General features: G+C 35.8%; 1 protein-coding gene across 10 annotated transcripts in view; it reads right to left on the reverse strand.

Annotated features, from left to right (window-relative positions):
- Window positions 1-18,607, reverse strand: part of LOC139973483 (uncharacterized) — a 117,315-nt gene that overhangs the window by 27,577 nt on the left and 71,131 nt on the right. For 9 of the 10 annotated variants that reach the window (XM_071980201.1, XM_071980196.1, XM_071980195.1 and 6 more), the window contains exons 4-8: window positions 14,705-14,786; window positions 13,631-13,671; window positions 10,781-10,814; window positions 1,302-1,364; window positions 229-306 (exon numbers count right to left, since the gene is read on the reverse strand). In XM_071980201.1, the coding sequence (XP_071836302.1) occupies window positions 229-306; window positions 1,302-1,364; window positions 10,781-10,814; window positions 13,631-13,671; window positions 14,705-14,786 (298 nt within the window). Of the gene's footprint in view, window positions 1-228; window positions 307-1,301; window positions 1,365-10,780; window positions 10,815-11,490; window positions 11,519-13,630; window positions 13,672-14,704; window positions 14,787-18,607 lie in introns of all 10 variants that reach the window. The other variant, XM_071980194.1, reaches the window with a different exon arrangement.

An 18,607-nucleotide genomic window follows, 5' to 3' on the forward strand; every position in this document is an offset into this window, starting at 1 on the left:
CCAGTTCTCCACTGTTCACTCACTACTGTTTTCAAGCAAAAATTAACTTTCTGAATATAACACAATATCATCTGAAAAAAAAACCCATTTCCAGTCAGAATTGGTTCTGAAAGGCCACAAAAAGGTTCTCTATAATTTGTTAGTCTTGTTAATTTCCCAACGCATCTGATTTGCCTACTAGTATGACATTCTCAGAGGGGAACACCAAATTTAGGGGGATTTACCTACCTCAAGACTCTCTCCGCCAGATTGACTCCTTTATGCATCATCTGCCGTTCGGCTGCTGCGATGGGACACCCGGATAAACTGAAAGATGAAGAGCAACATCACGGATGAGTGAAAACGAGATGAATAAAAAACTAAAGCGAGTACGAACCGTTGTAGCAATGGAGTAACGATGCAGTGATGAAACCATGTTACGAAAAAAACCTAAACAAATTAGACCATGCATTAGAAAGGTTTCAAAACAGCTGCCATACAATAATCAGGTGTCAATTATAGCAGCGTTAGATTAGCTGGTCTCTATGTCTGGGTAAGAAGCTCCTCAGAATAGTAATGATAATAATAATGGACATTTATAATGCGCCAGTATCCGTCAAAAAGACGCTCATGGCGCAGGAAGTAGAAAGTGATGAGATGTTATCCAATTAGTTGAACATGGAATCAAACTCAAGATTTGTATTGATAAGTTAGAAATAGCCCTATCAAACAAAATAATCTGTGCAAGAGAGAGGGGGAAAGGTGTGGGAAACATTGTACCCACACACACATACAAACATTAATATGATCAATTTTGCCCATTTGAATCCTCAAATTCCCTTCACTTGGGGTGTAGCAATGTCCATTTAATGACTGACCTGCACTGGCCATGTCCAACTAACATAAATTATGTATTCCTATGCTAGACATTGTGGAAATGGAGAGAAATAAAAAGCTTGATTACTTCACCACAAGCAAGCAATCTTCACCAAACACGGACATATTGCTGTTAAAATAGCAAACAATACACTAAATGTCTCTCCCCAACCCCCCCCCCCCCCCTTGTAGCTTGTAAAACATACAATCCCTCAAAATGTCACCGAAAATAATGCAGAGATGTCTTGCATAGAAACGTTTCAAAGGACAAAATTATTTCAGATGCAAGGGATGGGAGAACTACTGAAGTTCAAAGAATACACGTTTATACACATAATTCGGCTCGCCATTAAACACTGTATTGAGTTGTAGAGGGAGAGACACGTATGAGAACAAGATTAAACGCCCGGGCTAGCTACAGCTTTGCTAAATGAAACAGACTTTACCTTCGATGGGAGTTCCTGTTGCTGTTCACATGACCGCGCCCATTGCAACCAGGCGTTGGGCACCTAGAAGGAAAACATTCAAAGATTAAAATCTAAACAGACTTGGAATCTAGACTTGACTCAATCCAGTATATATGCAACAGATTCATGAGATGTTATCATAACAAAATAAATTTGGAGAAAATGAATAAATGCTTATAATGCAACAGTACTGCGGGCTATATAATACCCACCTGGTAATAATGAAATAGCTGGGATTTACGTAGACTGTCTCAAACACACAAACTTTAAAATCAAATTATTTGAACCACTTTGGTAAAACATTTTCTCCATTCCATTATAACACACACACAAAATATATACTCTAACAAGGTTCCCACACAAAAGGGTATACAAAGAATGGAAAAAACCCGAAAATACATAGCATTTAAATGATGACTCCATTTTAACAACTGCTGTGACTCTTCTGAGAAGAAACTACTCAAATTTTAATCATTCATGGGATTGAAAGTAACTAAACTATTCAAACTACCATAACTTGCTCTGGTCCTACATTTTTTATACTGTTCTGTTTAAATTCCCTGAATTTTCTGATCACATGAGTTCTACATGGGTTTACATAATAACTTTTTATATTTCCCAAGAGAAAGAATGTCACCTAGACATTACAAAACCTGTCAAATCTCAGAGTTAAGACACTAAGGTTCTAAAGAAGCGCTGACCGTTTACCAGTGCAGACAATCACACTGTACTGAAACTGACGGTAGGCTCATTACCCCGATCACAGTTGGAAGAACTGGTAAATTAAGTCCAAGTGATAACCGTTAATTTGTTTAAACAACTGTGGCGATTGGACCCAACAGTTTAACAAGAAAGTTATAGAAAATGTCAGCGTATGAATTAATACCATTATTTGATTTTCTAGCAGGTTTGATTAGGGGTGAGGGAGGGGGTGGGAGCAGGGTATGGGAGAGGACAATAAATCATGATCTTTAAAATGCAGAGAGAATGAATAAATGCAAAAAAGATTTGAACAGTCGAATATAAAGTTTCACACTTATGTAGTAAACATTCACGTTACAAGTTTCTATCACCCCTTGCAGGATGAGATGCAAATATATGGAAGATATTTGATGGCAGTTTGGTACGACCCTAAGTTTCCACTGACCCCTGCTTTACATTCGGAAGTTCATCTCTCCAGACCGGTCTGACCCCCTCTGAGTTTTTGAATGTAAAAGCTACTAACAGGGAGATAAAAGGCTTCATTTTGACGAGCAGCTATTTTTCCCTCTCTTAGAATATGTCAACTGCAAAATTCTGCCAAGTAAGACCTTATTAAATTATATCATTTTTATTGCTTTACTTCTTTAAAGTCTGACAACTGAAAATTGGCGAGAGAAACCAATCCGTGACGATTTTATTGAGCTGCTATGATACAGGTTGGAGTGACTGACGGCCATGTCAGTAATGAAAGGAGCTTCAATACAACAATGACAGCTTTGTTCTCATCGGCTGGGTGTATAAAATAGCAACTACTTTCTAGCCTCACCATCACAGCACGACGATACTTTCCTTCTTCGTAATCTTTTCGATTAAATCCATCAGTGACATAAGTTTCATACAAAAGAGTATCAATTTAGAGATGATTGGTATATTAAAGGAATGAATGTAACATTTCTAAGGTTGCTGTCTGGCATTCACAGAAGATTGCATCCCAACTGACCAATCACAGAGGAGAATCTCCTGGTAATAAATATTGATGGGGAGAAAAAGCACTGAAATATATAAACAGTCACTATACAGCAAACTACACGACTATTAAAACGAGTCTTACAGACAGAATAGGCATGTCATTCAATTAATACCACTACTAATCTGGGAAATTTGGCTCTAATAGAAAAAGCAACATATTGCTCTTGTAATGACTTTAGACCTTGTATATATGTAGGAGTTACAGAAAGCTATAAACTAATTACATTTTTGTTTGGTGGGGGGGGGGTTGGGGGGGAGTTGGGGGCGATAACGAGCACTTGATATCAGTAGCTGTGTAGAACACTACACATATCTAAAGTGAATCTGAGAGATGTGAAAAAGGTTACAGTAAATGCAACCAGCATCTTTAAGATGATGTTATGTTGGCAGGACAGGTGGATGATCAAAACAGCTGGACTTGAATCCATTTATAAAAATAAACCATAACTTCATAGGTCTAACTGTTGAGAGCCATTTTATCATACCATGTCATGATACAGCAAACTGAGAGCCAGGTGGGATGTTTACACACTTAATATATTATCCACACTACTTGTACTTGAAGCAAGAAAGAGAATTTTTGACCTATTCATATCAACATAGTTCATACATGGTATATTTTGCTGATGGTCAATCTATACACATCGACATAGTTCATACATGGTATCTTTGCTGATGGTCAATCTATTCACATCAACATAGTATCTTTTGCTGATGGTCAATCTATTCACATCAACATAGTATCTTTGCTGATGGTCAATCTATTCACATCGACATAGTATCTTTGCTGATGGTCAATCTATTCACATCAACATAGTATCTTTGCTGATGGTCAATCTATTCACATCAACATAGTTCGTACATGGTATCTTTTGCGGATAGTCAATCTATTCACATCGACATAGTTCATACATGGTATCTTTGCTGATGGTCAATCTATTCACATCAACATAGTATCTTTGCTGATGGTCAATCTATTCACATCGACATAGTATCTTTTGCTGATGGTCAATCTATTCACATCAACATAGTATCTTTGCTGATGGTCAATCTATTCACATCAACATAGTATCTTTGCTGATGGTCAATCTATTCACATCAACATAGTTCGTACATGGTATCTTTTGCTGATGGTCAATCTATTCACATCAACATAGTATCTTTGCTGATGGTCAATCTATTCACATCAACATAGTTCGTACATGGTATCTTTTGCGGATGGTCAATCTATTCACATCGACATAGTATCTTTGCTGATGGTCAATCTATTCACATCAACATAGTATCTTTGCTGATGGTCAATCTATTCACATCAACATAGTATCTTTGCTGATGGTCAATCTATTCACATCAACATAGTATCTTTGCTGATGGTCAATCTATTCACATCAACATAGTTCGTACATGGTATCTTTTGCGGATGGTCAATCTATTCACATCGACATAGTATCTTTGCTGATGGTCAATCTATTCACATCAACATAGTTCATACATGGTATCTTTTGCTGATGGTCAATCTATTCACATCAACATAGTATCTTTGCTGATGGTCAATCTATTCACATCAACATAGTTCGTACATGGTATCTTTGCTGATGGTCAATCTATTCACATCAACATAGTATCTTTGCGGATGGTCAATCTATTCACATCAACATAGTATCTTTGCTGATGGTCAATCTATTCACATCAACATAGTTCGTACATGATATCTTTTGCTGATGGTCAATCTATTCACATCAACATAGTATCTTTGCTGATGGTCAATCTATTCACATCAACATAGTTCGTACATGGTATCTTTTGCGGATGGTCAATCTATTCACATCAACATAGTATCTTTGCTGATGGTCAATCTATTCACATCAACATAGTTCGTACATGGTATCTTTTGCTGATGGTCAATCTATTCACATCAACATAGTATCTTTGCTGATGGTCAATCTATTCACATCGACATAGTTCATACATGGTATCTTTTGCGGATGGTCAATCTATTCACATCGACATAGTATCTTTTGCTGATGGTCAATCTATTCACATCAACATAGTATCTTTGTTGATGGTCAATCTATTCACATCGACATAGTTCATACATGGTATCTTTTGCTGATGGTCAATCTATTCATATCGACATAGTTCATACATGATATCTTTGCTGATGGTCAATCTATTCACATCAACATAGTATCTTTGCTGATGGTCAATCTATTCACATCGACATAGTATCTTTGCTGATGGTCAATCTATTCACATCGACATAGTTCGTACATGGTATCTTTTGCGGATGGTCAATCTATTCACATCGACATAGTATCTTTGCTGATGGTCAATCTATTCACATCGACATAGTATCTTTGCTGATGGTCAATCTATTCACATCGACATAGTTCATACATGGTATCTTTTGCTGATGGTCAATCTATTCATATCGACATAGTTCATACATGATATCTTTGCTGATGGTCAATCTATTCACATCAACATAGTATCTTTGCTGATGGTCAATCTATTCACATCGACATAGTATCTTTGCTGATGGTCAATCTATTCACATCAACATAGTTCGTACATGGTATCTTTTGCGGATAGTCAATCTATTCACATCAACATAGTATCTTTGCTGATGGTCAATCTATTCACATCAACATAGTATCTTTGCTGATGGTCAATCTATTCACATCAACATAGTTCGTACATGGTATCTTTTGCGGATGGTCAATCTATTCACATCGACATCTATTCATATTCACAGACTTTTGAGATGCAGAAACACGCTTTTTCCCCACATTTTTCCAATACTTTTCCCCCACATATTTTTCCATTTTCCAGACAGTGTGTGAACCATGATAACCATCTACCAATACTGTTATCAGTTGATGATGCACTACAGCCATTACTGATAGCCAAATGAAGTTTTTAACCTACCGGTAAAAGCTTTAATTGTTTACGCATTCCAGTAATTTCTTCTAAGTGAACTGTTTTTATTTTCTTCCGCCTATTCAGGATGGTGTTGTATATTCACACCCTACTGTAGCCTTTACTACTAATTACTCACAGGCAGATGTCGTCTTGATCCATGAACACACTCACATAGTTCATGTACAACTACCATTACACTGACATACAGGTACATCAAGGTTTAATCTATTTGCATCAACTCCGATATATATATTTATATGTATATATATACATAATATATATATATTTATATGTATATATACATTATATATATATATATATATATATATCACATAATATACTTAACTAAACTATCATCATACTGCTACTCGGAGTTTCACAGGTACGTCTCGCGCACCGATCATCAGGCAACTGAACAACATAGGCTATCTCGGCTTCAGGCGTGTGTTTACGGTTGCCATGGCGACAGTGCGAGACGTACCCGTGAAACTTCGAGTAGCAGTATGATGATAGTTTAGTTAAGTATATTATGTGATATTCTAGCTCTGCCTTGGCATAAAGCACTCTTTGTGAATATTGACCACCATTCTATGTGATATATATATACATAATACATATAAATATATATATATATATATGTATATATATATATACATAATATATATATACATAGTGTATAAATAATATATATAATATATATATAATAAATATATGTTTATATATATATATATATATAGATATATATATATATATATATATGGAAGCTTTTGTAAAGTTTATGAACCATCCAAGACAAATTGTTTTTTTCTTTTTTCTGTCTAGTCAGATCTCCCAGTGTGGAGACACATCAGATTTAATTAAGTCTCAGCCTGCAAATGGCAGTAACTCAATATCCAATTTTCATAAGGTGAAAGTGAGTTTTAACACCTTACTTTTGCCCCTTTTATCCTCTTTTACCCCACTCTCCCCACTGCCCCCCCCACCTCCTTTCTTTTTATTTTTCATTTGCATCTAATTTTGTATTTTTCAGATACATCCCTAAATGGAAGACCTTAAAGCATTCTGATAACCTTCCATACCTTCTACTTGTATCCATAACATAACCAGTCTATACGCTTAATTAAGTTCCCCTGCTTGACTGGTTATCCCAGGCTCTGCAAATTACCACTTCTTCTTACACCACGCACGATACCCAAGACCCTTGCTCTGTAACTCGAGCTCTTTGCCGCAGAAACGGCGGAAGGAATATTGTTTTGTAGCTACCCCAAAACACGTAGCCTTCCTTGATTGAACCTTAATTATTAAAATTCTTATGAATGCAATATGAAACAATGGGGACTTGCATGTTGACGACGGCTTGAGAAATTTACCAACTGTGAGCCACAAATCAAATTTGGAAATCATGAAACTTCATTACTTAAGCTTCAGAATCAATGCATTAAGTAGAATAAAGTGAGTGAAAAGAGAATGAAAAACAGGTCTGAATTAGTTGCCTCAGCAGAATATTAACTGGACTACCAGCATGGGGGGGGGGTGGAGGAGGGGTGAGCGAGCGAAATGGTATATTTTCTTTATTCTCCTCATAGGTGCATGAAAGGTATTGTGTGACAGGTCATAGACGTATACATGCTCTCACTGGTTTGTGTTGGTTAAGCAGATAAACGATTTGGTTGGTTTTTTTCCTGCAATAAAAAACTACGACCAATCGATAGCTATTGATCATGCGGGGACAATTCATTGATTTTCTTTCATTGGATTAAATTTCAATGAGAGAAAAAACAAACATTCTCAGCTTCTAGAAAAAGCTGTTGTGGGGTATCAAATTAGAAGGGGGCTAGCCGATTTGATCCCGAGAGGATCTACTGCTAGGAATTAACTGGTAGGATTTATCATTTTGTTTACAGTTCAGGTTCACAAACTACGAAATACTGTAGCAGACTCCTTTTGTTTTGGAACATTATTGTTTTAAGGAATACAATAGGCACAATTTAGAAATTACCATCCGTCAGAAATAGAAACAAATAAATGTCCATCAGTACACATTTCATTCCTATGCCATGTTTTAATTATTGATTAAGTACCACTATATCAACAGATGTTCGTTAACCAAATTGGCTGGGCTACCTAGTCTAGGAGATGTAACATTTTTAACAAAAAGTACAAGTCCTGCCTACATCTTTCAGCAGCACAAGATGCCACTCCTGGTAAATTCATAAATCAACTACTTTTATACTGACACATACCATCTTTCATATCTAGAACGATTTGGACAATCAGTCAATCAGATCTTCAAAGCGGTTTATTGTTTTATAAATCTTTGAAGTACAAATGATTGTCTCCTTTGTAGTACTTTACTTAAGTTGTAAGTAGAAACCTGTGAAAGGGCACTTGATACTCTTCAACATAGTGTACCCCCATGCATTTCTTCAAGATGTTACCGTTGGAGAGAACAACTCAAGTCATTGGCATACTTCAGATGTAGATTGATGGTACGTAGTAAACTAAAACAGAGTTCAATCACATAGCCAGGGTTTTAAATTTGGAGAGTGGCAGTAGGGGAGAGGTGGGGTAGGGGAGGAGAGGTAAGGGAGGGGAGGAGAGGTGGGGGAGGGGAGGGGTGATCCAAGTCACTGTCATACACAAACAATGAGACACAAGCTATACAGCAAGGAATGGCACAACATTTATCTTCAGAGATTTCTCCAAAAAACCTGGGGTACAACAAAACTCCAAATAAGGAAGAACTGAAGGACAAGTTTGAAATTAGCAAATGCAAACCTGCTCCGATAATTCTACCCCTGAGAGCAACACTGATGGTTATCACCATAGAAACACAAACAAACCTGCGCACACAATGGGCAACGCTGAAGGTTTGCCTGTGTGTCTGAATACTAGAGGGAACTTAAAACAACCACCACATGAAACAGAGAATCATCAAATATCAATTGACAGTCTAAGAAAAACATTAAGTTACCATTTGGATTCAGATATGAAATTTTGTTTTCTTTCGCAGGTAATAGCAACAGATGAAATGGATGAGTTTGAATCAACTGCTCCCATGAATGGTAGATAAAGATATATAAAATCAATGAAACCAAAATTCAAAAAACAAAAACAAAAATGAAGAGAAAAACTAACTATGCAGCCATAAAAATAAAACAAACAAAAAAATCTCTGCTCAATTTCCAGAGTCTACAAGTTAGTACCAAGCATAATGAATAACCATTGTGGCGTGTTATCTGTTTAAGGAAGCTCAAATCAATCACTCCCATAAAAGTAAACAGTTAAATAAAAGGCAAAGAAATATGGGGACGCGAATGAGCAAATAGACGAAAAAATATGAACACAGAAATTGTGAAGAACGGTCCCAAACAAAGTGTCTCCCTTCGATAAAGTACTTGTCATCGACTCACACAGCATAATAAGGACTTTGTCTTGCTGAGCACCAAAGACAACAGAAGGACAGAGAACAGGGATAAATTTGGTGTTCAAATTTTGTTTAGCAAGGTTTGAAATTTTCCTCTCATACTACGGTTTCCGTGTAAAACATTGATATACATCTGTGTACATTAATAGCGCTGTGATCATTTTGTGCAGCATTTAACGACGGAGTACTGGATGAAATATTTTCTGAAACAAGTTCCATTTCATCGATAGCTCAATTTACGAAGGCACCCACTTTTAAAATGCTTCATTTTTGCTCTTAGAAAGCTTCTAGACACCCAATATCTATTTTTTATTTCCATTTAGAGAAGAAACATGTTTATTATCTTTAAAAAGTATTCACATACAATCAAATAACTTTCAGACTTCATGTAAATACATTTTATGAGAATAAATTTTTGTCCATCTCTGCATACAATTTGCATATGTTTTAAGGGGTTAAAAAGGGTATTAAACCAAGACAAGTAAAATAGCCAAAGGTTAGAGAAATTCAATTCTGTCCCTTGTGTAAGTTGCCTCGTCAGAAATATAAAATTTACGTCCCGAAAAGAACATTGCACTCAAGAAAGGGATGTAATATCAAAATGTTGATACTTGCTCAAAAAATTTAGTCACATAGCACATACCAAGATGCAATTTTTTCTCCCTTTTTTTGCAAATAGTGAAGAATTAACAAAGAAAACACAATTTTGACAATTACTATGGAAACTTGTAGCCATCGTTTTATGCAAAACTGGACTTTTTCTCTACATTTTCTTTCCCCTTTGTCCTTCTCTGTGCTTCACATTTATCCAACAGAACTAAACTGAGGCAGCTCACAGTTAAATGTTACCCCTCAACTCGACATAGAAATCAAGACGAGGAAAAAATAATCAATAAACTTTCATGCAGAAAGTCGGCAAATAACCGGGCAAAAACAATAAAAATAGAAAACAGGTGGGGGGGGGGGGAATGGCATGCAAGGCACAGATGAATTCAACACAGGGTATGAGATCTTAGTACAAAGGGCAGAAGAGGTGCAGCTTACAAAGCAATGCCATAAAAAAAGGGAAGGAAAAACAATATATTAATTTCTTGTTATCCAAAGAGGGGGCCATCTTTACAGTATTAATATTCTATCTTTTGGTGTGTTTGTCTTCTTTAAAAATAAAACAAATAAAAATTAAAAAATTATAAAAATAAATAAAATGAAGTTAAAAAATGAGGTGTAGGAATTCTCTGTGTTTAGCAAATGCATCAAGATAAACGGCAATTGGAGTAAAACAGTAACCTGGAACATTAATTAGAATGAAAACCAATTACAAATCAGGGACAACGGTCCAAACACTTTGGATGGCAATTTAAAAAACAACCGTTTTTACCAACAACAATTTACTTGTAGCCAGGCATCACCAACTGTTTTGAGATAAGGAAAACACCAGATGAAAATAAAGTGATACCGAACATAAAAGGGAGAAGAAGGACATGGACTTTTGATAAGAAAGGCAGGAAGTTAGTGATTGCTACTGAGTGTGCAAGCAAGTTTACCCTCATAATGTATGAATTGGACAAGATTGGAATGAAAGAACAGTTTCTAGATCATTGAGACTTTTTCAAGTAGGTACATTATTTAATGGTTGTCTGTGCGAGGGAATGGTGCTAACAGTGGGTGTTAATGTGAAACTTTGCTGGTATGTCTGGCAAACAATGAGGAAACTTTGGATGTTATGTGATGGCTCCTCTGGAAAGCAGTGCTTCTGCACTGAGCAGGACTACCCTCATTAAAGATGACAATAATAAATAAAAAAAAATAAATAAAAAAAACTGGTTTCCAATTGTGAAGAAAACAGACTTACAAGTATTAAATTACACTGTACAGTTACACCTCACCAACGCAATTGCAATTGACGACCTTGATAAAACTGGGGGAAAATTCTAGAGCAAATGACGGAAAAAATGATAAAGAGAAATTTGTCAGAGGTGATTGGAAGAAAGAGAATTAAGAAGGTGAAAGTATATGGAGAGGAGAGAAAAGATGCTTCTTTACATGCAGAGGATGAAGGAATTACAAGATAAAATGGTAAAATCTTACTTTAGAACATGTTCATGTAACTGAAGTACTGTGAGTAAGAATGAAGAAAGAAACCAAAAATTAAAAACAACATCACAAAAGTACTGAACTTGAAAAAACAAAACTGCATTAACATAGAAAAAAAGAAGAAAAAAAACAATCCCATTAGAAAAACATCAACATTACAGAGTAAGTCTGAAATTTTGCTGGGAAATCTAGAATGATCTAGACATCATCACATGACCAGGAAATTCAATGAAGAGTGAATTAATGAGATAAATTGTTCTGCTATAGAGACTATCTGCTCACGGTGCAAGCATTCCAAACCCCTTCCCTCCCTTAACCTTATTCTTCGACCTAACCATGCCTTTGATAGTACATGTTCGATGTCGTTTCGAGATTACCCCAGAATACAACGTGATAAACTTGACAGACTGGTTCGGCGGTAATTTTATTATTGATACTTAAAAGAGGAACCACAATCTGAAGAACTCGGCGAAAGTTTCGTTCCACAGAGGGCGACATTTGCGTAATATGTTCATTTGACAGTTGTACCTGTGGTACCGAAAGTGAACTTGATCCAAACATGTGTGATGTTCCAGATGCACAACTACCAGAAAAAGTCTTGATTTTTCTTCCCAATTTGGAATGCAATTTTCCATTTTTTTCAAGTGGATGCATCAGAATATGACTGCACTCATGATAGTGGTGAGTATTGTATAAAGCTGTACAAAACATGTGGTGAATGGTACAGCCATTCCCAAGCAAAGTCAAAACATAAAAGTAAATAAAAAGAGGGTTTTGACTATTTGCATCTATAAGATCACACCTGCTTGCCTCAAGGTTCCCTATGAATACAAAAATTGATTTCACACACAACAAAAACAAAATTGGAAAAATGGCATGTGGGGGTATTGTAGTCAAGTTTTCGCAAAATACTAAGTTTAAAATCCTCTTTCAGAAAGTCAAATTTATCTCTTATCTGTTTCTTCACATGCAGACAATTATCACTTCTAAAAGCCTACAGTGAATTATCTTAATTTGAGTGATTCATTCCTGACCTCTATTTAAGCTCATTATTAGCACAGAGAATAACCATTCCGATGGATTGTGATCGCAAAACAATCTCTTTGGGAGAAAAACCTTTGGAGGCCTTCTACAAGCACCACCCACAGGTTTGACAAATTGGCATCTTTAGTTTTGTAATTTACAGACTTTATGACATCAAGCTTACTCCTGAAATTGACATCAATGCTCTCACCATAATGCCCTTGTGTTCTTTTGCTATCATTTCTTACAAATACAGCTCATTCACAGCCGGAATCGTTACCGGGGCGTTATTCTAATTTATTAGAATTTATTCTACGATTTACGCGATCAAACCAGATTAGCATATAATCAAATGCCGTTTGGACAACTGCGTCAATTTCCAAGGTTAAAAAGTTTATTTTTATCGTTTTCGAAGACAAGGCACTTCATGCTTGTGTGACACAGATGTTTTTTCACAGTGTACTTTTGTTACATGAAAATGAATAAATTTAAACTATTTTTAACATTTTTAACAAATTGTGCAAACTGGAGGTTCTTTGACTTGTGTTTACTTTTGTGCTTTCTCTCTAAATTTGTTTTCACCCGAGATCATCTAACTCACGGTCAAAAGTGATTATTGCAAGAACTTTGAAGCTTTCGAAAGCTGAAAAAAGAAGACATTTCCGTAGATAATTTTTACATTTTGATGATAATATTAATTGATATTGATGGAAATGATAAATCTCAATTTAGAGCAGCTTGTTGCATTGATATTCATACAAAAAATTGGACAGCAAAGTAACTCATTAGTTTCTTTGGTCAATTCTCATTTCAAGTATGTGTGGCAAAGCAAAAGTCAACAACTTTCAAATTTCCAAACTTGCTTTTGCATGTGATTAATATGACCATGACAAATGTCCCACCGACCACATACTCAGAATTGATTCAAAATTTATTTAAAATAACAACAGCAAAATGGTGAAATTTAAATTTCTTTTCTGCAAAAACAAACCATGAGAAATCAATTTGGATTGAGCACTCTCACCGATCTGTGACGGTGAGGTCAACAAACATATTAATTAATTAAGCTATAAACAAAGAAACAAATTATGAATAAAAAAAGTTTGCTTACACTGTTGAGGGATCTTGTCTTTATGAGGACATCCCGACAAACTGAGGGATTAAAGAGAGAACATTACTTGTGAAGTTTCATATCTGAGGGAACATTACATTTATAAACAACAAATGGTCTTAGTCATTGTATATTAAATCATTGTATATTAAATCGAATCAGTCCTTGGATCCAATCATTGAAGACCAATTCTAAAATGATCAGATTACATTAACTTTTGACTGAACTCACCAAACAGCAATTTTATAGAGTTCTGTGTAGTAAATACAAGCTGCTACTCTAGTTCAAGTTTCATTTATTTATTTGTCAAGTGTTGTAGTACATATAAACATGGTTATGACAATAACAAACTTCAACAACGACAGACTTCTAAGATTGTATTAACTGCTTCCATTCTACGGTCATAATATATACCACTGAAGAAAGAATGCAGAGATGAATTTAACTGCTATGTGTAGGAAAAAGATATAATTTGGAATATATATCACAATTATTGCATTATTGCACAATTATTGCATAATTTATTTGTACAATTTATTTTTTGCACAGTATTGCACAATTATTGCAATTTTTTGTCATTATAGCAACAACCTGCAGTCAACCAACAAAAACTTGCTCGCGAGCCTATTAATGAGCCTATTAACTCTTCCAATATTCTTTGCTGTTTTGAGCTCCAGCTGTCTCCTCTATTGCTGCAAACGTACTAGACTATCCCAGATAATCTTAGCAGAGTTTAATCCCAGGTATCGTCTCCGATGACCTCATTCTGGTACATTTCTCAGGGATTCTTGTAACAGATGTAACTTTAGTTTTGTTACAAAGGTTGCCAATTTTATATTCCACCTCATCTGAAAATTTTCCAAACACGGTACGAATTAACACATCGATATTATCCATAGTAGAGATCAATCTACAACTTGCCAATTTCCAATTTAATGGTCTTAACAACTGTACGGTGGATTTCGGCACAATGGAATGTTTCGAGGTTCATTAGCTGAGATAGTCAAATTGGTTGAGAAAGAAAACCTATAGAATATATCCCAAAAACGTTAAAGAAACTCAGTGAACAATTACCTTCTATGGTGACTGTACAGTCCTGTTACATGACCTGTTCCATTACAACCAGGAGTAGGACACTTGCTGTTTCCATCTCCCTCTGTAAAAAAACAAACAAGCAAAACATGAATATTCATTGCGACCAACAAATCCAACTGACTGTAGTACACACGTATATATTGAATGTGGTCCAGTTTTCATAATTTCTAGGGTGTTAGCTCAGTGGTTAACGGCGGTGCCTTCCAATCATAAGGTCTCCAGTTCGAGTCACTCCAAGATTAATGTATATCGTCCAGTTACAGAGTTGTTAATAATTGACAATTCATAATCATGGACATTAAATATGAATCTAAGAGACTGACTTCGGTCCGCATGCGGCTTTGATGAGCCAATGAGGCTTCTTCGCGAGTTCCTGCTTGCAGGAGGATCTAAAATACATCCATACATTTCTTTCATTTTTTGCTTCAAATTCGACAAAATCTACTGGTTTCCATGCACCGTACTTTATGAAACGTAATTTGATGAACTCGAAGACTTTGTTAACTCACTCAGTAGATCCTTCATTATTGCATATATTTATCAACTCTTTACCACAATTAGATATAAATAGTTTGATCTGAAAAATATTCAAATAATAGCACTCGATTAAGTCCACATGAAACAATTGATATTAAACTGACTTTGAAAGTCTCAATAAACAAAAACCATTTTCAGAAATATTCCCTCTAGAGTTGACATGCCGCACTATAGCATCAGAGATCCAACCTACCGTTATAGTGCGTCTGTTCTTGTGTAGTACTCAAGGCATTCTATCATCGTTGCCTGTACTTCCTACTCGTGGTACCCCCACCCCCGGGGGGTGGGTACATTTCGGAAATCGACTTACGACAGTTTGCAAGATTTAGTAAACTATTTACCAGCACTTAATAGTCTTGTAATCATAGAGTTTGTACTCGGACCAGTGGGCGAATTACTGAGGTTTTATTTTCACTTATGAGGCTTACCTTTTCAAACACTGTAGCAAATTAATGGTTAACATACTGTACAGAGCCTGCATTCCTGCATTAAGTTGAATGGGAATCCCAAAATATAGTAAATGATGAAATTACAAACAAAGGTTTGTAACTAATTACAATATTCATCACTGCATTCAATTCGTCTTACACAATCTTTTTCTGTATTGGATTTCCACATAGTTGAAAGGCTACTCTAGCTGAACTCTTTATGACAGATGAAAGAGGCACTTATTTTCAAGCATCCAGGTCAAAATTTCATCTCAAATTTTCAATTCCCTTCATACCATTTCCCCTACATACCATTTCCGGAATTTTGGTTGTTGTACCAATTGTGAACTTTTAGCAAACAGGAGTGATGTTTCAGAAGCACACCGAGAGACGTTTTTTTCCTTTAAACTTTATATCCAATGTTTGCTATACATGTACAAGTTCACTTATGGTACAAACATCTCAACTTTGAATGTATCTCGATCATAATAATAAATTACATTTATATAGCGCTTCATACAGCGTTTCAAAGCGCTTTACAAAGAAGGAAAGAGATAAAGGAAACCAAAGGGATAAAAAAAGGAACTAGGAATCAAACAGAAATGTTTTAATTTGTCTCTTGAAAATACAAAGGATGGGAGAGTCACAAACGTGCAATGGGAGTTCGTTCCAAAAAGAGGGGGTGACAGAAAAGGCACGGTCGTCATAACGATCTCGATAACGCTATGGAACTTAGGAATTGCATGCAAACTTTACTGGGATGCTAAGAACATGGCCTATTCATTCACCAGTCAAAAATTAGACTTTTGGCTGAACTTTCCTTTCTTAATAAATCACTAATGGTTTAGCAGCTCCATGTCAAGATGTATGAGTTAGACTGCAGGGCATATCCAACTGCATCTGAATAGTATAAAACCACTTGGTTGATCAAATAATGGCAAAAGTTACAACTAACGGTTTTGTAAAACAAAGATTTATTTGAGGGGGGGGGGGGTAAGGGGGTTGGGTTCAGTTTGTCCTACTTCAAATTTAACTTAAAAACTTGTAAAACCTTTTCCTTTCCTCCTATAGAAAATCCTTATTGGTAATTTTTAAGACCTACTCTGTACACATTAATTTGCTTAAAAGCTATTTTCAAGGCATTTGCATATGAATTTACATAAAGACACAAAATAATCAATACATTTGTGATCCTTGGCATTAACGCTCTAATGGGACTTATCAAAGGTGGCACTTATTTCTAGTGGAGTTCTACCAAAGTAGTACGTTCTAAGGTACCATGAAAAATACTGAATATTCCAGCTGGTATTTTGAAGTATTTTTATACTGTCCAGAGATACTTGTGACTTGTGTATAACTTTAATAGAAGAAGAAAGAAAGAAAGAAAAGTTCCACATTTCTGATATACACTTTTAAAACATTTGCACAGTACACACTCACAAGAGTCTATTCCCCATAACACATCACAGTTGAAGAGAGTTAACTACCCATGCCGCACCCCATGTTATTTAAGGGGCCAATTATTTTAACCCCCGATGATACTTCTTTCCATGAGTCATGACTGGCAATAAAGAGTTTTTCTCCTAATTACAAAACCAGAAGTCATACGAAATATTCACCAATCTTTCTCTACATGATGATGATGATTATATATTTTAAAATTTCACTGTTCTGTCATTTTTACAGTACACTCCGAGGTCCTTTCCATACCAGGGACCCTGGACATGTGGTCCCTTGTGGCACACTAGTGATGAGTCACCCAATAAAGCTAGACAGAATCGCAAAAATCTACAGGGATCAAAATTCCTGCAAGGCTAGTTTAACTTTCACAACCTATTTTAAAAAACCAACCAAAAATGGTTGGGTTTTTAACTCCATCTTGGCCTCTTAGCCAGAGGGCTTAGGAGGGCCATCACAATATTTGTCATGAACACACTTTAAAAAGCCATTTTCTGAAATTCTTCGGTAATGTTGAATAATCCAGGTCCCTTACCCATGGAATACAGGGACGATTTGACCTAATGCTCTTATCAGCTAATGAGAGTAATAAATCACGGAATAACAAATGAGCAGATTACAGGAGGTTTATAACTACCAAAACAGGTCATGAAAAGACAAAGAGACAGACTCAGACAAAAATTACAGAAAACTTTGGTCAGGGATGATCTGTGAGACAAGTTGCTGGTTTATTTGACTCTTGTACAAACTGCTATTATATACTGTATGTATGTCCTGAGATATGAGGGAGTTACTGTGGAACACTGCAACCAAAAAAACCTTGAGGATCACATAATCTTTGCTTGTCCTCACAGAGATTATCTTGTTCTCCTAATCCTTAAACTTTTGTCAATTTCTTTCAAGTACAAAATATTGTTTAAATGAAATAGATGGCTTGGAAAGGTATCTGTTACTACAGAATAAGCTTATCGCAAGCAACGAGAATAAGTTTAGATCGTAAGAGACAAACAAATCGTATGAACGGTCGTTACCGGAGACAGTTCAAAGTAGGAGGAATGATGCATCCATTCACTCAAAGTTCTAACAGTCATGGAGAAAAGTGGTATCCATTACAAAAGCAGGTATGACATATCATTGCACAGGTCTGGTTGTCAAAAGGCATTATGACGTTCATCTTAATTTTCTTCGATATCTCCTCATTTTAACATAACAAATGCTGGTACACTTTCATTTTCAAACTATTGTTTTACTTTCTCTTTTCTTAATATTTGCGTTCAATGTTATTGGCCTCTTTTGTTTTGGAAAGAAAGATAAGAAATATTGAAAACACAAAAAAAGAGTCAATTCTACATCAGTCATATGGTGGACAGGGCAAAATAAGCACACATTCAAAGGTTCTAAAAACTAACATTTCAATGCTTGGTTTATGTACACAGAAAGATACATGTTAACAGACCAG

This window comes from Apostichopus japonicus, chromosome 9 (genome assembly GCF_037975245.1).
Source record: "Apostichopus japonicus isolate 1M-3 chromosome 9, ASM3797524v1, whole genome shotgun sequence".
Classification (NCBI taxonomy): domain Eukaryota; kingdom Metazoa; phylum Echinodermata; class Holothuroidea; order Aspidochirotida; family Stichopodidae; genus Apostichopus; species Apostichopus japonicus.